The 25,304-nt window shown below is 37.0% G+C and overlaps 1 protein-coding gene across 1 annotated transcript in view; it reads right to left on the bottom strand.

Annotated features, from left to right (window-relative positions):
* The window catches only part of ABCB5 (ATP binding cassette subfamily B member 5), a 120,108-nt gene that overhangs the window by 41,662 nt on the left and 53,142 nt on the right, over positions 1–25,304 (bottom strand). The window contains exons 15-16 of the mRNA XM_047754395.1: positions 21,819–21,980; positions 16,914–17,051 (exon numbers count right to left, since the gene is read on the bottom strand). Coding sequence (XP_047610351.1) covers positions 16,914–17,051; positions 21,819–21,980 — 300 coding nt within the window. The remainder of the gene's footprint in view (positions 1–16,913; positions 17,052–21,818; positions 21,981–25,304) is intronic.

Genomic DNA, 25,304 nt, shown 5'->3' with positions numbered 1-25,304 from the left:
ACAGAAGATGCAAGGTGCCATTGTTGGGGAGGGTGTGAGAAGGAGGGGTGGGACTTCCATAGGAATATCTTTCTCTGCCTACATGGTTGGGCACCTCTTGTGCAGGCTATGGGAAGGCAGCGGGGGCAAACCATCACAGCCATCTCAGACTCCAGAGGTGGGCACAACCCACCACCATTAAGGGTCTGTGAACAGTCACCACCTGTAGCCCCAGTTACCTCAGGGCTTGCTATAGAGGACCATTCCCAGTTAAATGAACAGGAGAATTCCCTTGAAGGAGCAAACAATGAAACAGATCTCTGCAGTCTAACAGACACTAAGTTCAAAAAGTAGACAGTGAAAATTCTAAAGGTATTAATAGCAGATATGGTGTTCCCATTGTGGTTCAGTAGGTTGAGAACCCAACTAGTATCCATGAAGATGCAGGTTCAATCCATAGACTCATTCAGTGGGTTAAGGATCTGGCACTGCTGTGAGTTGCAGTGTAGGTTGCAGACATGGCTTGGATCCCATGTTGCTGTGGCTGTGGCATAGGCTGGCAACTGCAGCTCTGATTCAACCCTTAGCCCAGGAACTTCCATATGTTACAGATGCAGCAACCCCCTCTCCCCCAAAAAAAGGAACTAGAAAATTTAAGGAGCCAAGAAAATTAGAAAATTCATTTGCTGAGACAAAAGCTGAGTTAAAGGCATTGAAGAGCAGAATGAATAATGCAAAGGAATGAGTAAGTTACTTGGAAGATAGGATAATGGAAATCACCCAATCAGGACAGCAGAGAGAAAACCAAATGAGAAATCATGATAGCAATATGAGATCTATGGGATAATATAAAGCGGGCCAATCTACTCATAATAGGGATTCATGAATGAGAAGAAAAAGAAAAGGGTATTCAACCTTAGAAATCTATATATAGAACTTCCATATGACCCCGCAAACCCACTCTTGGGCATCTATCCGGACAAAACTCTCCTTAAAAGAGACACGTGCACCCGCATGTTCATTGCAGCACTATTCACAATAGCCAGGACATGGAAACAACCCAAATGTCCATCAGCAGATGATTGGATTTGGAAGAGGTGGTATATATACACAATGGAATACTACTCAGCCATAGAAAAGAATGACATAATGCCATTTGCGGCAACATGGATGGAACTAGAGAATCTCATCCTGAGTGAAATGAGCCAGAAAGACAAAGACAGATACCATATGATATCACTTATAACTGGAATCCGATATCCAGCACAAATGAACATCTCCTCAGAAAAGAAAATCATGGACTTGGAAAATAGACTTGTGGCTGCCTGATGGGAGAGGGAGGGAGTGGAAGGGATCGGGAACTTGGGCTTATCAGACACAACTTAGAATAGATGTACAAGGAGATCCTGCTGAATAGCATTGAGAACTTTGTCTAGATACTCATGTTGCAACAGAACAAAGGGTGGGGAAAAAAATGTAATTGTAATGTATACATGTAAGGATAACTTGATCCCCTTGCTGTACAGTGGGAAAATAAAAAAAGATAAATAAAAAAAAGAAAAGGGTATTCAAAACATATTTGAAGAAATTATGGCTGAAAACTTTCCAAATCTAAAGGAAAAAGATATCAAGATACAGGAATTACAGAGGGCCCCCAAGTAAGTTGAAACCAAAGAGACCCACACCAACACATATTATGATAAAAATGGCAAAATTTAAAGATAAGGAAAGGATTCTAAAGGCATAAAGAGAAAAACAAAGGGTTAATTATAAGGAAATCCCCTAGGGCTATAAGCTGATTTCTCTACAGAAACACTGCAGTCCAGAAGAGAGTGGCAAGGTATACTTGAAGTTCTAAAAGGGAAACATTTGCAGCCTAGACTACTCTACCCAGCAAGAATATCATTTAAAATAGAGGGAGAAATAAGGAATTTCTTGAGCAGACAAAAACTAGGAGAATACAGCAATACTAAACTCATTCTAAAAGAAATACTAAAAGGTCTCCTCTAAACAGGAAAGAAATAAGACATAGGATGGAGGAAAACACAATTGGAAAGTAATAACTTAAGTAAGCCAATGTACAGATTTAAAAGGGGAAAAATTTTGTAAAAGTAATGATAAATACAAGGAATAGCAAAAAGATAAACATGAAGATGTTACAAAAAGGATATAAAAATCACAAAATGTGAGGAAGCAAAGTAAGAAAATCTAGACTCATATTTGAACCTATATGACTATTAGGCTAAAGCAAGCAGATATAGGAATGGATTAACACACTTGAAAAAAAGGGCAATCACAAATCAAAACTAAGCAATACATTCATAAAAACTAAAAGGAAGAGGACATAGGTATAATATAAAAGGAAATGATCCAACCAATAAAAGAAAGGAAAAAAGGAGAAACATAGAATCAATGGGAAAGCAAGGTTTAAAATGTCAATACATACATATTTATTAATAATTACCTTAAATGTCAATGGACTGAATGCTCCAGTCAAAAGACATACAGTGGCAGACTGGACACTATTTAATGATAAAAGGATAATTCAAGAAGAGGATATTATACTTGTCAGTATATAGGAGCACCAAATACATACAACAAATACTAAGAGACATAAAAAAATAAAAGCCTACAATATGCTGCCTACAAGAGACTCATCTTAGGACAAAGGACACATAAAATGAAAGTAAGTGGATGGAAAAAGATATTTCACGTGAAATGAAAAGATAGGAAAGTGGGCACTGCAGTACTCGTATCAGACAAAAGAGACTTTAAAACAAAGCCCATAAAGAAAGATAAAGAAGGGCACTATTTAATGATTAAAGAATCAATTAAAGAAGAGGATATTACACTTGTCAACACATATGCCTTTAATATAGGAGCACCCAAATACATAAAACTAATACTAACAGACATAAAAGGAGAAATTGATGGAAATACAGTAATAGTAGGAGATTTTTAACACCCCACTCACATCAATGGACAGATCCTCTAGACAGAAAATCAATAAGGCAACAGAGATCCTAAATGACACAATAGAAAAGTTAGACTTGATTGACATTTTCAGGACATTACATCCCAAAAAACCAAAACATGTATTCTTTTCAAGTACACATGGAACATTCTCAAGGACTGACCACATACTGGGGCACAAAACTAACCTCAACAAATTTAAGGATATAGTAATTGTTTCAGCATCTTCTCTGACCACAATGGCATGAAACTAGAAATCAACCATGGGAAAAGAAATGAGAAAAAACTGACTACATGGAGACTAAACAACATGCTACTAAAAACCAATGTGTCAATGAGGAAATCAAAAGGAAAATTAAAAAATACCTTGAGACAAATGATAGTGAAAATACAACCATTCAAAATCTATGGGATGCTGCAAAAACAGTGCTTAGAGGGAAATTCAAAGCCATACAGGCCTTCCTCAAAAAAGAAGAAAAATCTCAAATCAAAAACCTACTACCTAAAAGAATTAGAAAAAGAACAGGGAGTTCCCATCGTGGCTCAGTGTTAATGGACCCAGCTAGGATCCATCAGGAGGCAGGTTTAATTCCTGGCCTTACTCAGTGGGTTAAGGGTCCGGTATTTCCAAGAGCTGTGGTGTAGGTTGCAGACACTGCTTAGATCCTGTGTTGCTGTGGCTTTGGTGTAGGCCGGCAGCTACAGCTTGGATTTGACCCCTATCCTGGGACTTCCATATGCTACAGGAGTGGCCCTAAAAAAGCAAAAAAAAAAAAAAAAAAAGAAAAAAAGAAAGAAAAAGAACAAACAAAACCTAAAATCAGCGGAAGGAAGTAAATCATAAAGATTAGAGAAGAAATAATAAATGAGAGATTCAAAAAACAATAGAAAAAAATCAATAAAAACCAAGAGCTGGTTCTTTGAAAGGGTTAAACAAAACTGAAAATCTCTGGCCAGACTCACCATGAAGAGAGAAAGAACCAAAATAAATAAAATAAGAAATGAAAAAAGAAAAATCTCAACAGATACTGGAGAAATACCAAAAAACCATAAGAGAATACTATGAACAGTTATATGCCAACAAATTTGACAACCTAGAAGAAATGAACCACTTTCTAGTGACGTACAGCCTGCCAAAACTGAATCAAGAAGAAACAGATCATCTGAATAGGCCAATCACTAGAAATGAAACTGAATATATCATAAAAACACTCCCTACAAACAAAAGTCCAGAACCAGATGGCTTCACAGGCGAATTCTACCAAACATACAAAGAACTTATACCCATCCTTCTTAAACTTCTCCAAAAGATTGAAGAAGGAACACTCCCAAATCATTCTGTGAAGCCACCATCACCCTAATACCAAAATCAGACAATCAGAAAGAGAAAGACAAATACCATATGATATCACTTATATGTGGAACCTAAAATATGGCACAAATGAACATATCTACAGAACAGAAACAGATGCAAGGACATAGAGAACAGACTTGTGGTTGCCAAAGGGGTGGAGGGAGGCAGTGGGATGGACTGGGAGTTTTGGTTTAGTAGATGCAAACTGTTACATATAAAATGGATAAGCAATAAGACCCTACTATATAGCACAGGAAACTATATCCAATCACCTGTCATAGATAGAAGATAACATGGGAAAAAGAATGTATATATATCTATAACTGGGTCACTTTGCTATATAGCAAAAATTGACAGAACATTGTAAATCAACTATGATTTAAAAAAAGAAAAAAAAAAAAGTACACATCAACCCCCATGTTCTGATAGCTAAGACAGAGAATATGACAGGCATATTTTCCTTGACATCTGTTAAATTGGATGGACAATCATGCTCCAGGATAGGATAAAATCTAGGTAGGAACTAAGCATAGACAGAAGGTTAAAGTTTTACAAGCATTTTAAGCTTGAAAATTTTTGTTTTGTGACTTTTTTATGGAAGCATAAAATTCTTTTAACCAAAGTATTTTTCTAACACCTTGGTTAAAAGTTTGTTTGGTGTTTCTCAGTTATAAGTAAAATATTGTATTATCCGAGCATACTACTTACAGTCACTAGGCCTCAGTTTCCTTATCTTGCCAAGGCAGATAAACTTAACTCAGTAATTGCAAACAATAAATACCCAATAAATGTTAGCTGTTGCTGATGTTATTATGAAAGGAAGGATAATTTAATGCAAAATTTCAGCTCTTATACAGAGAAAGAAGATTGCAGGTAGCTCTGGTATTTGCTACCTCTTCCTGAGATCCATGGAGGGCGCCATGGGGTGGCAGTGGTTACCGTGATCAGAGGGTAAAGAAAATACAGCAATGATCTCTCCTTGCTCTTATCTAGAATATGTAGGGGATTTATTTCAGAAATTCAAAAAATTTTGTGAATAATTTTGTGGTGAATAATTATTTTGAATAGGAAAGTAGACAGCGAACTACTAGATATTTCATATGTTAAAACTTGGAGTTCCCATTGTGGCGCAGTGGTTAATGAATCCGACTAGGAACCATGAGGTTATGGGTTCAATGCCTAGCCTTGCTCAGTGGGTTAAAGGATCCGGTGTTGCTGTGAGCTGTGGTGTAGGTCGCAGACGCAGCTCAGATCCCCCATTGCTGCGGCTCTGGAGTTGGGCCAGCAGCAGCAGCTCCGATTGGACCACTAGCCTGGGAACCTCCATATGCTGTGGGAGCGGCCCTAGAAAAGGCAAAAAGATGAAAAAAAAAAAAAATTAAAACTTCTTTGTGGCATTCACTCCTGAAGTAATGACATTTATGAACCTAATAGCCAGAGAAAGACTTCAGGAAGGACTATAAAATAGTTTATAACTCTTGCTTTAATCTTAGTCTGGCAACTACAATATAAATTCTATTGTTTAAACAAAAGAACTTTCAAACTCTAAAGCTTTTAAAGTCTATTTTGAGGATAGCTAAACTAAGATTATATTGGGTTACTTAAAATTTTATTATCTTTTATCTTTCTGAAGTTTTCTCAAGATCAACACACAGAGCCTCACTTTTCAGTTGGTGACTGTCCAACAGAATATGTAGAAATTTTAAAAGTTTTATTCCAACTATTTGTAGAGCACTGAATATGAATTATCTTTTTTTGTCAAATCCTTTACAAAATTCCTCATTTTATAATGAAACTAAGACTTAGCATAACCCAGGACACACCACCAGTAAATTACAGAGCCAGTAAAAGAAAGGCTATCTTGCTCCTATAGAATAAGCTATCCTTTTCTTTTTAAAAATATAAAACAGTAGAAGAAAATGGGTATTACCCTAAAAATGTTATCAAGATAGAAAAGGATAAAATGAAAAAAGATAAAAACAAAATGAAAATTTTTGGTAAAATCATGACAGATTCCTTGCCACCTAAATGTTAGAGGTTATAGCATGTTTTAAGATAAACTGATATCAAAATATATGAAATTACAGACATTTTGTAAAGAGGTATGAGAGGGTTTAAAGTTAAAAAACAAATCTCTTAAAGAGTTAAAAATTTAATTTGATATATTTTAGAGCTTTATTGAGTTATAATTTTCATACAAGCTGCACATATTTAAAATTTGGTAAGTTTAGAATAACTACACATCCATGAAACAATAACCACAGTCAACATAATGAAAGTATCTATTACTCCAGTAAGTTTTCTCCTGCCTTTTGTATTCCCTTTTTTTCCACACCTATCAGCTGCCAGTGCTCTTCTTCTATAACCATTGATATGTTTTTTGGCATTATAGATTGCATTGCATTTTCTAGAGTTTTATATAGATGGAATAATATGCTATGTACTCTTTTTTAAATTTATTTATTTCCCACTGTACAGCAAGGGGATCAAGTTATCCTTACATGTATACATTTTTTCCCCCCAACCTTTGTTCTGTTGCAACATGAGTATCTAGACAAAGTTCTCAATGCTATTCAGCAGGATCTCCTTGTAAATCTATTCTAAGTTGTGTCTGATAACCCCAAGCTCCCGATCCCTCCCACTCCCTCCCTCTCCCATCAGGCAGCCACAAGTCTATTTTCCAAGCCCATGATTTTCTTTTCTAAGGAGATGTTCATTTGTACTGGATATCAGATTCCAGTTATAAGTGATATCATATGGTATCTGTCTTTGTCTTTCTGGCTCATTTCACTCAGGATGAGATTCTCTAGTTCCATCCATGTTGCCGCAAATGGCATTATGTCATTCTTTTCTATGGCTGAGTAGTATTCCATTGTGTATATATACCACCTCTTCCAAATCCAATCATCTGCTGATGGACATTTGGGTTCTTTCCATGTCCTGGCTATTGTGAATAGTGCTGCAATGAACATGCGGGTGCACGTGTCTCTTTTAAGGAGAGTTTTGTCCGGATAGATGCCCAAGAGTGGGTTTGCGGGGTCATATGGAAGTTCTATGTGTAGATTTCTAAGCTATCTCCAAACTGTTCTCCACAGTGGCTGTACCAGTTTACATTCCCAACAGTGCAGGAGGGTTCCCTTTTCTCCACACCCCCTCTAGCACTTGTTATTTGTGGACTTATTAATGAGGGCCATTCTGACTGGTGTGAGGTGGTATCTCATGGTAGTTTTGATTTGCATTTCTCTCATAATCAGGGATGTTGAGCATTTCCATGTGTTTGCTGGCCATCTGCATAGCTTCCTTGGAGAACAGTCTATTCAGGTCTTTTGCCCATTTTTCCACTGCATTGTTGGCTTTTTTGCTGTTGAGTTGTATAAGTTGCTTATATATTCTAGAGATTAAGCCTTTGTCAGTTGCATCATTTGAAACTATTTTCTCCCACTCTGAAAGTTGTCTTTTTGTTTTCTTTTGGGTTTCCTTTGCTGGGCAAAAGCTTTTCAGTTTGATGAGGTCCCATGGGTTTATTTTTGCTCTAATTTCGATTGCTTTGGGAGACTGACCTGAGAAAATATTCATGATGTTGATGTCAGAGAGTGTTTTGCCTATGTTCTCTTCTAGGAGTTTGATGGTGTCCTGTCGTATATTTAAGTCTTTCAGCCATTTTGAGTTTATTTTTGTGCATGGTGTGAGGGTGTGTTCTAATTTCATTGCTTTGCATGCAGCTGTCCAGGTTTCCCAGCAATGCTTGCTGAATAGACTTTCTTTTTCCCATTTGATGTTCTTGCCTCCCTTGTCAAAGATTAGTTGACCATAGGTGTCAGGGTTTATTTCCGGGTTCCCTATTTTGTTCCATTGGTCTGTCTGTCTGTTTTGGTACCAGTACCACGCTGTTTTGATGACTGTGGCTTTGTAGTATTTCTTGAAGTCTGGGAGAGTTATGCCTCCTGTTTGGTTTTTGTTTCTCAGGATTGCTTTGGCGATTCTGGGTCTTTTGTTGTTCCATATAAATGTTTGGATTGTTTGTTCTAGTTCTGTGAAAAATATCCTGGGTAATTTGATAGGGATTGCATTGATTCTGTAGATTGCTTTGGGTGGTATGGCCGTTTTTACAATATTGATTTTCCCAATCCAGGAACATGGAATATCTTTCCATTTCTTTCCATCTTCTTTGATTTCTTTGATTAAAGTTGTATAGTTCTCGGCATATAGGTCCTTTACCTCCTTGGTCAGGTGTATTCCGAGGTATTTGATTTTGTGAGGTGCAATTTTAAAAGGTATTATATCTTTGTATTCCTCTTCTAATATTTCATTGCTGGTATACAGAAATGCAACTGACTTCTGAATGTTCATCTTATAGCCTGCTACTTTGCTGAATTTGTTGATCAGTTCAAGTAGTTTTTGGGGTTGAGTCCTTAGGGTTTTCTATGTATAGTATCACGTTGTCTGTGTACAGTGACAGTTTTATCTCTTCTCTTCCTATATGCATGCCTTTTATTTCTTTTGTTTGTCTAATTGCTGTGGCTAGGACTTCCAAAACTATGTTGAAGAGCAGTGGTGAGAGTGGGCATCCCTGTCTTGTTCCAGATTTGAGTGAGAAGGCTTTCAGTTTTTCCCCATTGAGTATTATATTTGCTGTGGGTTTGTCATAAATGGCTTTGATTATGCTCAGGAATGTTCCCTCTATACCCACTTTGGCGAGGGTCTTGATCATGAATGGATGTTGGACTTTGTCAAATGCTTTTTCTGCGTCTATTGAGATGATCATATGATTTTTGACTTTTCTTTTGTTAATGTGGTGTATGACGTTGATTGATTTGTGTATGTTGAAGCATCCTTGTGAACCTGGGATGAACCCTACCTGGTCATGGTGTATGATTTTTTTTGATATGTTGTTGGATTCGGTTGGCTAAGATTTTGCTGAGAATTTTTGCATCTATATTCATCAAAGATACTGGCTGATAGTTTTCTTTTTTGGTGGTATCTCTGTCTTGGAATTAGGGTGATGGTGGCATCATAGAATATCTTTGGGAGTATTCCTTCTTCTTCAACCTTTTGAAAGAGTTTAAGGAGGATGGGCACCAGTTCCTCTTTATATGTTTGGTAGAATTCGCCTGTGAAGCCATCTGGTCCTGGACTTTTATTTTTAGGGAGTGTTTTATGACATCTTCAATTTCATTTCTAGTGATCGGTCTGTTTGGTTGGTCTGTTTCTTCTTGATTCAGTTTTGTCAGGCTGTAAGATTCTAGAAAATTGTCCATTTCTTCTAGGTTGTGAAATTTGTTGGAATATAGTTGTTCATAGTATTCTCTTATGGTTTCTTGTATTTCTGCTGTATCCGTTGTGATTTCTCCTTTTTCATTTATAATTTTGGTTATTTGGGTTCTTTCTCTCCTCTTTTTAGTGAGTCTGGCCAGGGGTTTGTCAATTTTGTTTACCTTTTCAAACAACCAGCTCTTAGTTTTATTAATTTTCTCTATTGTTTTTTTGAATCTCTATTTTATTGATTTCTTCTTTGATCTTTATAATTTCCTTCCTTCTGCTGACTTTAGGTCTTTTTTGTTCTTCTTTTTCTAATTCCTTTAGGTGGAGGGTCAAGTTGTCCATTTGGGATCTTTCTTCTTTTTTGAGAAAGGCCTGTATTGCTGTAAATTTCCCTCTGAGCACTGCTTTCGCAGCATCCCATAGATTTTGAGCGGTTGTGTCTTCTTTGTCATTTGTTTCAAGGTATTTTTCAATTTCCTTCTTGATTTCCTCATTGACCCATTGGTTTTTTAGTAGCATGTTGTTTAGTCTCCATTTTGTAGGTTTTTTCTCATTTCTTTTCCCATGGTTGATTTCTAATTTCATGGCGTTGTGATCAGAGAAGATACTTGAGATAATTTCTACGCTCCTATATTTGTTGAGGTTAGCTTTGTGTCCCAATATGTGGTCGATTCTTGAGAATGTTCCATGTGCACTTGAGAAGAATGTGTATTGATATGTACTCTTTACATCTAGCTACTTTTGCTCAAATGTTACTCTGAGATTTATCTACACTGTTATACATGAATTAATATTCCCTTCATTTTCATTGCTGAGTAGTATTTCACAGTGTGGCTATACTACAATTTATGTATCCATTTACCTTTCACATAAGTTTGGGTCATTCCCAGTTTGGGGCTATTACATATCAAGCTGCTATGAACATATACAAGTCTCTGGATATAGGCTTTCATTCCTCTCAAGTGGCTGGATCATAGAGTAAGTGTTATGTTTAAGTTTTTAAAAAACTGCTAAATTATTTTCAAAAGTGGATTTACTATTTTTTACTACCACCAGAAAATGTGGAGTTCTAGCTGCTCCGAAGCCACCAATACTTCATACAATCTTTTTAGATTTAATCATTCTAATAGGTGTATTGCGAGATCTCAATTATGATTTAATTTGCATTTCTCTAATGCTTAATGATGTTATGCATTTTTTGTGTGCTTATTTCTCATATGCACATCTTTTTATCTACTTAATCTATCAATATTTAAAAAAGGGTGTTGAAATATCTGAATACAATTGTGAATTTCTTTTTTCAGTTCTTGATAAATTGATTCTTTTTTAATTTTCAGATAACCTTCCTTATCCCTGGTAATTTTTTTGCTCTGAAATCTACCTTAATTGCCATTAACATTATAGTCTACCTTCAAGTAATATTATATACTGTTTAAGAACCTTAAAATAGAATACTTCCATTCCTAATCTTCTGGCTATTGTTTTTATACTTTTACCTATATTGTAATCCCCACACTATGTTTTATTTTTCTTTAAAAACCAGATTTTAAAAACATTATTTTATGTTAACCTATTTATTTATTTGCTTTTTAGGGCCACACTGACAGCATATGGAGGTTCCCAGTCTAGGGGTCCAATCAGAGCTACAACTGCTAGCCTCTGCCACAGCCACAGCAACATCAGATCTGAGCTGCATCTGCAAACTACACTACAGCTCACGGCAATGCCAGATCCTTAACCCACTGAGCGGGGCCAGGGATCGGAATCATTTCTGCTGCACCACAACAGGAATTCCTTAACCCTTTTATTTATTATTTCTGATACTTTTCATTCATTTTTATATATTCAAATTTCTATCTGTTATCACTTTTCTTTTGGCTGAAGAACTTCCTTTAGCATTCCTTGTAGTATAGGTCTGCAGGTGATGAATTATTTTAGCTCTCTTTTTCCCCCGAACCATTCTGCATATTGCCCTTATTTTTGAAAGGTATTTTTCTGCAGGTAGCATTCTAATTCAACTTTTTTCCCCCCTCTGATTAAAGATATTGCTCTATTGTCTTCCGGTTTGCACTGTTTCTAATGGAATTCTGTGATATTTCTTATTTTTTCCTTTATACAAATTGTGATGATTTTCTCTAGAGACTTTATAATTTTTCTATCACTTTTTTTTTTGGCCTTTTTAGGGCTGCACCCATGGCACATGGAGGTTTCCAGGCTGGGGTCAAATTGGAGCTACAGTGCCCACCTACACCTCAGCCACAGCAACACCAGATCTGAGCTACATCAACAAACATCACAGCTCATTGCAATGCCGGATCCTTAACCCACCAAGCAAGCTCAGGGATCGAACCTGCAACCTCATGGTTCCTAGTTGGATTCATTTCTGCTTCGCCATGATGGGAACTCCCCCATCACTTTTTTAAAGCAATTTGATTATAGTGCTTCTCGTTTTTCTGCTGGTTGGAATTTATTGAGCTTCTTGGATCTGTGAGTTTTCAGTTTTCACCAGGTTTGGAAAATTTTTTTAAAATTCCTGTTCAAAAGATTTTTGGTTCCCTCGCTCCTTTGGGAGCCTATAAAATATAGTTATAATAGTTGTTTAACATTCCCACTGATTCTACCAAGTGTATAATTTCTAGGTCTATTTCTACTGATCGATTTTCCTCCTTCATTTTGGGTACAATTTTCCTGCTTCTGTACTTGCCTGGAGATTTTTGATTGAATGCCAGACACTGTAAATTTTACTCATTGGATATTATTTGAATTCTTACATATATTGCTGTGCCTTGTTCTGGAACACATTTGAATTACCACAGCAGCTCTACTGCCCACCCTAGCGCAGGTCACAGCAGGACTGCTAGTTTGCTCTTGGGCTCAGAGCTGAGTTTAGTCTGGGGATAATTTTCCCTCTTTGAGTTAATACTTCCTTTAGATTCAACTCAAAGCCCTATGAATTTAGAGATTCCTCACATTGGCTGGTTTAATAAAAATTATTCCTAGCCCTCTGGTAAGCTCTAAGGATTTTTCCTTCTCATCCATTCCTTTGCCTTTGTCAGTTTTCTCAATAAATGCACTGTTTAGTATTCAGATGAAGACTCAAGGGAGAACCTTGAAAACCTCTGCAGATCTCTGCAACTCTCTCTCTGTCTCTGTCTCTGAGCAGTTCTCTTTCTTCTAGTTCTCTGCTCTGAAGACTGACTACTTTGGTCTCCTGGGCTCTGCCTAGTTTTTCCTTCCAGCTCTGAGGCTTATAACTTGATAGTAACCTGGGTCAATGATAAGATTCATCTAATTTGTTTCCCCTTCTTCAGGGATTACTGTCTTCTTATGCCTGATGTCCAAAGTTAGAAAACTGTTTCACATACTTTGTCTAGTTTCTTAGGTGTGTCAAGCAGGAAGGCAAGTCTCACTCCTGTTAATCTTTCTTGGCTATAAGTAGAAATCTCTGATTTCATCTGGTTTCCAAAGAAACTGACATAAATGATTTCTTCCTCTTTTGGTAATATTTCTCTAGTTGACTTCTATGATACCAAACACTCCTTGCTTTCATTTTATTTTCTAGCCATTCTTTAGGCTCCAGTACTGGCTACTGTTCTCTACCTGAATTTAAATTTTGTAGTATCCTCAGTCTCAATCTTCTGTCCTAATTGCTTCTCCATCTATTCTTTATTTCTCCTTAGACTGCTTTAGTCAGGCCCATCGGTCCATTTCTTTATCCACTATCATCTCTTTTCTGCCTGCTCTTCCCACTCTCACTCTGGCTCCCAAACACCATTCTCGCAGCCACATTAAGTAAATCAGTTCATGCACTCTTCTGAGTAAGATCCTCTCATGCAACAGTTGTTAATCTGTTTTGTATCATGGACCCCTTTGGAAAATTTGTGAAATCTATGAACTCCTTCTCAGAAGAATTGATAACAATGTACTAAATAAAACTTAGGTCTCAAAGAAAGCCAATTATATTGAAATATAATATTCAAAATGTTTATCAAAAAATCCAAAGCTGTGATATAATTATGTGCTTCATCATTAGCACATTAAATAATAAGATCTAATAGAGATGACTACAAAGATATTCTAAGATATCTCTGATAACTACAATGTGACATATATATTTCTGGGATTTTCATTGGTGACATTATAGACCCTGGTAATATTAGTGTTGTTTGTTGTTTGAATTCATAATTAAAGTACACTAATTTATATCAAGGATAGATGGGATTTAATTCAGGTTAATTCCTTGTCAGTCATGAAGCACTGGTTAAAAATCACCAAAGGCTTTCTGTTAAGAGTAAGAAGAGAATCCAAAACTATTACTATGGCCTACAAGGCACCACATGATCTGGTCCTTGAGCTTCTCATATACCTCCCTGCCTACTTCTCTCTTCCTTAGTTACTGTGTCTCCCAATTCTGGGCCCTTATATTTGCTATTTCCTCTATTTAAAATAATACCAGCTCTGTCCCGGTTATTGGTTTATTGCTCCTCAGGTCCAAATTCACCCTTCAGTCTGATAGAAATTTCTCCTTTACCAGTTGGTAAAATGTCAAGCTCTGTCAGTAGAGGGTACTGGACAGACACTTTAGGAGGGGATTTTTCTTCCTGCTCTTTCAGGTGGGCTTACTGGGAAGGCTCCTATAGGATGAACTTCTTCTTTTTTTTTTTGTCTTTTTGCCATTTTTTGCGCTGCTCCTGCGGCATATGGAGGTTCCCAGGCTAGGGGTTGAATCGAAGCCATAGCCGCTGGCCTATGCCAGAGCCATAGAAATGCAGGATCCAAGCCGCGTCTGCAACCTACACCACAGTTCACTGCAATGCCAGCTTCTTAACCCACTGAGCAAGGCCAGGGATTGAACCCACATCCTCATGGATTCTAGGCGGGTTTGTTACTACTGAGCCACGATGGGTAATCCCTCATTATTTTTTTTTATAGTTCTTTCATTTCTTTGTTCACTTTTCACTTCATTACCACAGTCTGAAAGAATCCTTTTCAAAGATGGTCATGGAGCTGAGGCTTGGCTTGTTTCAGTTTTTGGTTGTAAGACTATCCTTCCAGGCTCTCAGCTTTTGTACATGCTATAGCTATAGGCACCAGATAGCCATGTTTCAGCTTCATTTTAAGAGTACGTCCAGCTCACCCCTGCAGTTTGTTCTATTTCTGGTTGGTAGAGATATTTATCTTGTTTTTGGAGCCTAGGAATGTCTTACCAGTTTTTCTCTTTTTAGGTTTTATCTAACATTCCCATGTGTATGGAGCGGAGCAGTTGTATTGTAGCATAAATTTATACTATCATTTTCTCTAGAAGTATGACAGTTGTTTTTTAATCTTGCAATTTTAATCTTTATTAGGTTTTTGAAAAATCTTCTTTATAGATCTAGTGAGTTTTCAGACTTCCAGGTATGTTTTTATTCTATTTGTAGCAATTACAGTGGAAGGTCCAGGAGCTCTAAAGAGATGTTTTAACATAGCATTTTTTTAAACTCTTGCACAGTGTTTCACAAATTCTCATACAGTACAAACTCTTGTACGGTATTCTTACAGGCATTCAGCCATATGGCAAATCATATGCATTATTATTTACTTGATTTTTTTTCTTTGTAGTTTATGTAAGCAAAACTTTTAAAAGAAAATTGATAGGGAAAAATTTAAGTGTGAATGCCATGTATGATCATGTACCTAAAGAGAAATCATTGCATCAAGGATTAAAAGTTGTAGACAGACAGTGCCAGAGAAGGGCAGAGGAGGGAGTTTGGGGCAGATACTCCCAGGGCTACAGGCAGATAATTCCAGAGCTTCAGGGAGATAATTGGCAGATGAGACCAAGAAGAGAGATGGTGGCAATAGCTATGGGGTGGTTCAACCTCAAGTATCTGTCAGACTCAAGGAGAAGAGAATTCCATCTTAGGAGAAAACAGTAGACCAAAGATAGAAGTGGGGTGATATGGAAGCTGCGGGTTAGGAAGACAGAAGCTAATATTCAGCGTCTGGGTGGGTGATTTCAAGGTATGTGAGTTTACAACTGAGAAGCAGCAAAAGGAGGCTGAGTGATGCTGACTGGAGTTGAGGAGAGGGTTGGGATTAGGGAATTCAGAGGCTTCAAGAGGCATGGGCTGAGGTGAGATGGAATGATGTTTTATGAAGGAGGGCTAAGGAAAATGTTTAGAGTGGAGGTCGAGGGCCAGAGTAGGCACTGGGCATGTTAAGAGAAGGGAATGGAATAGAGATATTAGACTAGAGTGGAGACTGAAGAGAAGTAGTACTGAGGAGTATGAGGTATAAAGACGGTTAAAGCATGGTGATCTGGACTGCAGAAGAGCCTGGGGGTAGGAGAGGAGAAGCAAGCATGGGAACAGGTACTCTTGCCCAAATGGACAAAGCTATTAGAGTTGTACCCTGGGGAGTTCCCATCGTGGCACAGTGGTTAACGAATCCGACTAGGAACCATGAGGTTGCGGGTTCAGTCCCTGCCCTTGCTCAGTGGGTTAAGGATCTGGCGTTGCTGTGAGCTGTGGTGTAGGTTGCAGACGCGGCTCGGATCCCGTGTTGCTGTGGCTGTGGCGTAGGCCGGCGGCTACAGCTTCAATTGGACCCCTAGCCTGGGAACCTCCATATGCCGTGGGAGCGGCCCAAGAAATAGCAAAAAGACAAAAAAAAAAAAAAAAAGAGTTGTACCCTGGGATTGGAAGACTGGATCCTGTACATGCTAGCGCTGATCTGCATCCACTGAGTAGATCTGAGTCCTTATATGACTCAAATTGATCTTGAACATCAATGGTGGTTTCTGTACCACACTTCCTGAGCTATTATGGTTTGGCACATAGGAAAGGATTCTCACGAGATTTCTTGCCCCAACAATGAACTCCGGCATAAATGCAATCTTATTTGAGGGCCTCTTTCCTTTTTTTTTTTTTTTGTCTTTTTGCTATTTCTAGGGCCACTCCCGTGTGGCATATGGAGGTTCCCAGGCTAGGGGTCCAATCGGAGCTGTAGCTGCCGGCCTACGCCAGAGCCACAGCAACGCGGGATCCGAGCCGCGTCTGCAACCTACACCACAGCTCACGGCAACGCCGGATCGTTAACCCACTGAGCAAGGGCAGGGACCGAACCCGCAACCTCATGGTTCCTAGTCGGATTCGTTAACCACTGTGCCACGACGGGAACTCCTGAGGGCCTCTTTCTTATGTGTCACAGCGATGTTAGAGCGAAGTTTGGGAAAGACTTATGTTTGGTAAACTAAGTGCTTTAATAACATTTCATAATAAATACATTCTAAATATTATAAGGAATGGTGTCAAAATTCATTGGTGAACATGTCGGCAGAACTTATTGATGGTTGAACCATTACCTTCTTATACTGGATGGAGTCCTCAGACTTGTCAGTATCTGGCTTGATGCTATTCATAGAGCACAGAGGAGTTGAGCTGGTATTTTTTTCAGTAGAATATGCCATTGATTCCATCTGTTCATCAGCTTTTTTAATATCCTTAAATGAAGAATATATATGTTAAAACTAGAATAATGCCTTAAAAATTCAAAGCAACTTTAATAAGCATCCCTCTAAAACTATACCACCTGTTACTGAAAGTCATATTATTCTTGAGCAATTCTTGCTGAAGTTTTTAGACATGATAGAAAGCTAATAAGACTACTTCATACTAGTTAGTGACAATAGCTTATTGTGCCTTGTTTCTCCTAAAGACCTATATAATGAACTAGAGAAAACCATATCTTAACCCCAATTATTCCACTAGCAAGGATAGACGTTAGTAAAAGGAACTTTGTGAGAGAGATGATTCATAAACACTATTTCTGACCCTTTCTCCTTAGCCTTTTTTGGAGCTTATAAATTTATAACATGTAGCTGGGCACTTAAATGTGAGGCTTGTCCTAGGCCTCACATAGATCTCAGGAGACAAAACTTTCCAGGCCTGCTGCTGCTGCCCATTCCAAACTGATCAAAAGGCAAAACTGGTGGGGCCAGTTCCAGAAGAATACGAAATTCCAAAGACATCAAGATAACCTTAAGAAACTTTAAATTATGAAGTTCTACACCAGACTGCTCTAAGTGTAGTTTTTGTTTCTTGAGCTACTCCAATAAATGAGATAGTTTTAGTGAAATAAAGGAGGTACATATTCTCTGCTCATCTGAATGCGGTGTGAGTAAATTTGTGATTTCGTTATGAAGAGATGGGAGGAAGTGTCAAAACAGAAACGAAGAGCCCAACTAGGATGATGGTGGCCCAGACCTGGAAAGACTTAGGTAAATTTAGGTGCAAAGGAGGGTATGTATACAGAAGGCTTCCCAGAGACACTTCGATTCTTTAGTAAGATTAAGAACTATTAATCAGTTATTTCAAAGTACCATGAATTTAAACTAGCCTTATACTATCATAACATCTTTAATCAGACATTCCTTTCTTTATGTGATCACTTTCTTTTTTCTATAAATTTCTCTGACAAGAAAGACTGTTTTTTTTTCTTTTTTTTTGTCTTTTGTCATTTTAAGGCTGTACCCACGGCATATGGAGGTTCCCAGGCTAAGGGTCCAAATGGAGCTACACCTGCTGGCCTACACCACAGCAACAGCAACTGCCAGATCCAAGCCAGATCCTTAACCTACTGAGTGAGACCAGGGATCAAACCGAAACCTCATGGTTCCTAGTGGGATTCGTTTCTGCTGCCTCACGATAGCACCTCCAAAGAAAGAAATTTTTTATTTGGCACTTTTTTTTTCCCCAATAACTATTTACCTTGTGGTGAATTTCAAATAAAAAATTTGATTTCTTATAAATTTTTCTAAAAAGGTGGTTTAACAGGTCAAAGACAATTCCTTTTCCTGAGAAGGCTGCTAGACAAAATAACAATGACAAGAAGTTTTGGTATGTATATATTTCCATCTTTTATTTTTATTTTTTTGTCTTTTTGTCTTTTTTCAGGGCCACACCTGCAGCATATGGAGGTTCCCAGGCTAGGGGTCCAAGAGTCACAGCAACACAAGATCCAAGCTGCGTCTGTGACCTACACTACAGCTCACAGCGTGATCCTTGACCCACTGAGCAAGGCTAGGGATTGAACCCGTGTGCTCATGGATGCTAGTCGGGTTTGTTAACCGCTGAGCCATGATGGGAACTCCCTTCTATATGTTTATATTTCTTTTTCTTTTTTTTTTTTTTTTTTGTCTTTTTAGCTATTTCTTGGGCCGCTCCCGCGGCATATGGAGGTTCTCAGGCTAGGGGGCAAATCGGAGCTGTAGCCACCGGCCTACGCCAGAGCCACAGCAACGCGGGATCCGAGCCGCGTCTGCAACCTACACCACAGCTCACGGCAACGCCGGATCGTTAACCCACTGAGCAAGGGCAGGGACCGAACCCGCAACCTCATGGTTCCTAGTCGGATTCGTTAACCACTGCGCCACGACGGGAACTCCTATATTTCTTTTTTTTTTTTAACTTTTTTTTTAAGGCCGAGCCCACAGCATATGAAAGTTTCCAGGCTAGGGGTCCAGTCGGAGCTGTAGCTGCTGGCCTACAGCTGTAGCTGTAGCTGCCACGCCTGCAACTTATGCTATAGCTCACAGCAATGCCGGAGCCTTAACCCACTAAGCAAGCCAGAGACTGAACCTGTGTCTTCATGGATACTAGTTGGGTTTGTTACTGCTGAGCCAGGATGGGAAACTTTTCATTTTCATGTGGAAACTCACTGAAGGAAACTGAAATACTCACTATGTCTGTAAATAATTATATATGTTCTAAATATATAATTACAGTATTAATTTGTACATGGTTACAGCAATAACCATGGTTTGAACTTTCTTGAAAAGTTTGATTGGATAACAATTGCTAATGTTAGGACTAGTAATATAATAAAATTTATCATGTCAAAATAATTCTAAGTACTTTACATGAACTCATTTAACACTCACTGTAATTCATTAATACATTACTATTATTTTTCCCATGTTAGAGATTAGAAAACTGAGGCACAGAATATTTAAACCACTTATCCAAAATCCTAAAACTACTAAGGGGCAGAGAAAGATTTCAACTTGCAGTATCTCCAGAGCTTGTAACCTTAACCATTTTGCTATGCTGCTTTTTGCGATTGATTTTCTTAGCAGCATTAACTTTAAAATTAACACTTATGAAAATCATGAAGTCATAAATTGATTCATTTGGATACCACAGGCAATAGTAACAAATAAGTGCATTTAGAGTTTCAGAAATATGTTACTGTTTATGCAGATATCATGTATGTTACCATACAGTTCCCAGAATATTAGAGTTGTTCACTGAGTATTAATCTTTAAAATTGTCATGTTATAACAGATGAACATTATTTTAGGTAATCAGTACAAATCCATTTTGAGTAAGGTGTTTTAAATTTTTATACTTTTATATCACAAACACTCCATTTTAATTTTCCTTATATTGTGAAACTAACACCTAAAAATGGAATTTTAGTTTAGTTATAATGAAAAATAAAGTGTTACTTCAAAGAAAGATCTGAGTGTAGTGGTTTTTAAAAGTCTCAAAGTAAGGGTTACTTTGACTAAAGGAAATTCCTTTCATTGTTACAATTATCAGTTTAAAAATAATGAACTTTGGTTAGTTCCCTTCATGGCTCAGTGGTTAACAAACCCAGCTACGATCCATGAGGATGCAGGCTCTTAGTGGGTCAGGGGATCAAGCATTGCCATGAACTGTGGTGTAGATCACAGATGCAGCTCGGATCCCGTGTTGTGGTTGTGGTATAGGCCAGCAGCTGTAGCTCCCATTCCACCCCTAGCCTGGGAACCTCCATATGCTGTGGATATGGCCCAAAGAAGCAAAAAATTAAAAAAAAATAAAAAAATTGAACTTAATAACTATAAATTGTTAAGTCTACCATGGAATGAAACTCATGCAAATTCAACTGGCAAATAACACATAAATTTTATTTTTAAAGGAAAATATGGCCTACTATGAAATAAATTGGAATCAAGCAGTTTTCAAATAAATATATGATTGCATTTTCAAACTTTTCTCTTTAGCTATCATTGCTTTATAGGATGGTTAAAAATTCTTCATTCTAGCATTGTGGAGAAAGCTGGAGTTTGAAAGTTTGATGAAGAGATGGAGGGTCATAATTTTCTAAATTTCCTAATTTGTGAAATAATAATGTTGACAAAAAATATAATCAGAAAGTTGAAGAAGTAAAATAAACGAAAAAGGGTTGAAATTAATTGTCTGTAGAGATCCCTTAGAAAGAAGGCTGTCTTCCACACCAAAAGAAGAGAGAATGAAGAAGACAGCTAGAGCCTAATCACTACCACTTATGTTAATATATCCTAATGGAAAAACTATGTTAAACTCAGTAGGGTAGACCACACGGCATGCAGAAATTTGGGTCAGCCAAAAGAGAAATTTGCCAGTTTGCCTCAAGCATTATCATGTCTCCTCTTGACTGCCTAACATGACTTTCTGGCCTATCTGTGAGAACATGGTATGTACATGGTATGTATATATGTGCGCATCCTTCCATTCAGCAGATTTTTTGAGTGCCCACTGTGTGCCAGGCACGGTACTGGGTGCCTACTACACAGGAAGTCCTAATCCTTCTATGATCTGACCTGCATTATCCAATTCTTTCCATTATTCCCCCAGTATTCACTGTTACTCTTGGAAGGCTGGTCTCTGTTCTGTTTAGCTGAAAACCAAGCTTCTTCTTACCCCTATACTACCCTTTCTTACTCCTATACTACCTAGACTTCTCCTCCTTTTCCACCTCCTACCTCTCATCTTCAAGACTTCTTAATGAATCCTTCCATGAGTAATCTAGTTTTCCACATCCCCCTCAATCTTGCTTATTTCTATAACTTGTAATATCTGCATGCATGATTGTATATTTTGCCTCCATAGCTAAGTTTTTAGGTAGGGATCATGTGTTGTATTCCTTTGTGTTCTACCAAAAGATCAAAGGATATAGAGTTATAGCTCTGGATCTGCCACATATCAGCATTGAAGTCTACTGGTACTGTGCCTGGCATACATTAGATGCTATGTACCAATTCTTTAAATTTTATCATTTATATAGCACAATGCTGATGACATTAGACACAAATTTCTTCATTGAGGAACTATAAGTAAACTTTGGTTGCCTTGTAAAACCTATGATTATAATTCGGCACTTTTTTTTTTTTCTAGCATGGCATGACCTCTTAAAAGTTGAAAAAAAATCTTGTATAAATAACATTATGTCATGTAAACATTACCTGAGATATTGCAAGTGAATAATAAGGACCCTGTTTTGCCATTAGCTCAGCATGTGTTCCTTTTTCCACCACCATCCCATCTTTTAAGGTCACAATCATATCTGCACTTCGAATAGTGGAAAGCCGGTGAGCTATCACAATTGTAGTCCGACCTTTGCTTGCCTATAAAATAATTAGCATAGGAAATAAATTAAAAATCAGTAGAAATAATAAACTCTGACTATTCAAGAAAACTTCCTGTATATTATTTAAAAATAAAGAATCTTTTCTTTGAATATAGAAGTTTGAAAACTTTAATCAATTAGGAAGACCAGTAGAAATTAAAATAAAAAGAAAGGCAGGAAGTTAGATTCCAAATTGGTGGATTTATAAAGTCATAGTATCTTAGTACTGGAAAGGAAACTAAAGACCATTTAATCTGAGCCACCTAACAGCTGCCTGGCTATTAGTAACTAAAAGTAACTTAAATTTATTATTTATTTATTTTTTTCATTTCTGATATGGGGATATTGCTAAACTAATTGGGTAAAGATTCAAGATTATATATATATTTCAATAATATGTTTTTAATTTCTTAACAAGTATTATCTACATATGGAAAAGTACACATAAGTGTACAGGTCAATGTGCTTTCATAAACCAAATACATCCAGAGGCATAGTACCCAGATTAAGAAACAGATCATTATCAGTACCCTGAAACCCTCTTAAAGCTCTCTTACAATCACTGTTATCACTCACCCACACCAATGGTAACCACTATTCTGACTTCTAACAGCTTAGCATAATTTAATTTAGTTTTTTTTTCTTTTATATAAATTGAATACAATGTATATACCCTTCTATGTCTGGGCATTTTTGTTAAATATTATGTTTTTGGAGACTCACCTATTTTGTGTATATAACTATGTAATATTCTTATTACTGAAGAGTATTCATTGTCTCTCTGAACCCTTAGATTCTATTTTTTTTCATACAGGCCATCTTATCATGCTTTTGAGATTTAAGAGGTTATAAAATGATCAAAATAAAAATGATTAATACTTTAGTAAATAGCTACAAAAATAATAGTTTGAATGGTTTTTACTGCTTTTTTCCCCCTTTTCACTCCTTAAGACAATGGAATTTATATATATTAATCTGTTATATATATATAAAAGATTATTAACTACTGATGGTAAAAAGCTCTTACTTTTGAAAATATCTTATATTTTAAGGAATGTTAGAGTTTGAAGGTTCTATAACTAATATTTCTCTATTTGGTTTTGCTTACATAGTCCCATGAGCTGATTCAGAAAGTATGCTTATCTCCCTCTAAGAAAGAGGGAAACTAAGGCTTAGAAAGTAATGGGTATCAGTCCACATAGCAGATAGATAGCAATCCTTAAACACAAACTCAGGTCCTCTGAATGCTTTAAGTCCACAAATCCTGCTGCATCTCTATGAGATGTTTTTCTCTTAATGTGACTAATGCCCTTTGCTTTGACTGCTTCTTATACTCTGCAAGTTTTCTTTTCTTGTACCTTACACCAGCACTAAGGGTAGGCTTTTCCTTTGGCCTACTCTTTTCGTATACTTTTGTAAATTTTACACATGAACAAAGTAGAACTATTTAAACTTCCTGTATTGAAATGCAGGTAATGATGATAGTTACTGATCCTTAATAGTGATCTTATAAAACTGAACATGCAGAAGTTCCTGCTGTGGTGCAAAGGGATCAGTGGCGTCTTGGGAGCACTGGGACGTGGGTTTGATCCCCAGCCTGGCTCAGTGTATTAAGGATCCGGCATTGCCACAGCTGCAGCTTGGATTTGATCCCTGGCCATGGAATGCCACATGCTGTGGGACAGCCAAAAGTGAAAAAAACAAAAGAAAAACAAAAACAAAAAACCAAACATGCATATCAAAAGAGTTATTTTCAATTCTATAATATATACTTCATTTAGATAATATTTATAAACTCTACTCTCTAATAGTTAATACTGCATGATTTCAAAACAGGTGATTTCTGAATTTTAGAAAAAATAAAAAATGAGTATATTAGAAAAGGAGAATACCAAAGCAATGCCTCAAAAAAGTAAGAGTCAATTGTATAAAACAAAAGACAGACTTCTGACTTCAACATAGGGTATAAAGGACAAGATTTACCCTCTCACCCAAAACCAGGAAAATAACTTGAAAAATAAGGGGAAAAATGTTTTTCAAAACACAATATTATTGGGAAATAAAGCACAATGATCCCTTCAAACATGGAAGGTGAGTACTACAAATGCCCAAGCTTATTTCTTTGAGAGAGTTTTCAGGGTACAGAGTGCAGAGTAGGAATGCAGGTGGAGCTTGATTGACTTGCTGAGTTAAGGAGGTGGGGCTAAGAGTCTGGGGAGACCAAGACAGTAAGTGTTCACAGTGAAGAGTGCTAGAGAGGAGAAAAATGCAGAGAGAGAACTGAGGTGATCTTTAGAGGATCCCTTCCAAGTATTCAGTGGAGAACTGATGGTAGGAGAATGTGGAAACCATGAAGACCTGGAGAAAGAGGTACCTGAAGGGATAGAGGGTATCACACTGAACACTCATATAGTGCAGGAAATAATGCTTGTTCCAACCAGCATGACTTTGAAACTTCATAATTCATAGGGGTACCAGGCACAGTACTCAAAAGAATCTTGCCTCCATAGTGGAGAATAATTTGCTCTAGACTAAAAATGGCTCTGGCCTAGCCTAACAGAATTAAAAGCAAAGAAAAAAAAGATCAGATTGTTTTTTTTTTTAAAGTAACTTAAAGTTGCATCTTTCAACAAACGTCAAGAATATTTCTAAGAATATAAAAGTAATCAGAACCCAACAAGGTAAAATTCACAATTTTTGACACCCAGTAAAAAATGGTCAGGCATGCAAAAAAGCTACAGAACACAGCAAATAATGAGGAGAAAAAAATAACACAGATATAAAAATTAGCAGACCAGGACATTAAAGAAATAAAGAGCACTGGAAATGGTAGATACATGGGGAATTATATGCAATTTTTCCTTATTATTTAAATCTCTTTAAAAAATAATTGATTATTTAATTGAAAACCCCCAGAAGAATAACAAAAACAATGTACAGCATTTATAACACATGTATAAGTTTATAATATATGTATGTTATTATTAGATAATTAGATAGTTATAATAACGACAGCTTGAGGGCCAGAAATAGAGGAATGGAAGTATACTAATGTAAGTTCTTTTACTATATGTGAGGTGATATAATATCATTTGAAGGCTGATTACGATAAGTTAGAGGTATACACATAAAAGATAAACCCATCACTGAAATAATAAAAAAGAGTTGTAGTTAATAAACTTATGAAATAGATAAAAAGGCATCGTAAGAAAGTATTCAGTTAATCCCAATGAAGACAGAATCTGAGGAAAACAAACAAGAGCAAAAAAAAAAAAAAAGCAAAGGTGATCTATTTAAATTCAGTCATATCAATAACCACATT

Source organism: Phacochoerus africanus, chromosome 11, assembly GCF_016906955.1.
Source record: "Phacochoerus africanus isolate WHEZ1 chromosome 11, ROS_Pafr_v1, whole genome shotgun sequence".
Lineage (NCBI taxonomy): Eukaryota > Metazoa > Chordata > Mammalia > Artiodactyla > Suidae > Phacochoerus > Phacochoerus africanus.
This window is presented reverse-complemented; position numbering and strand designations above follow the sequence as displayed.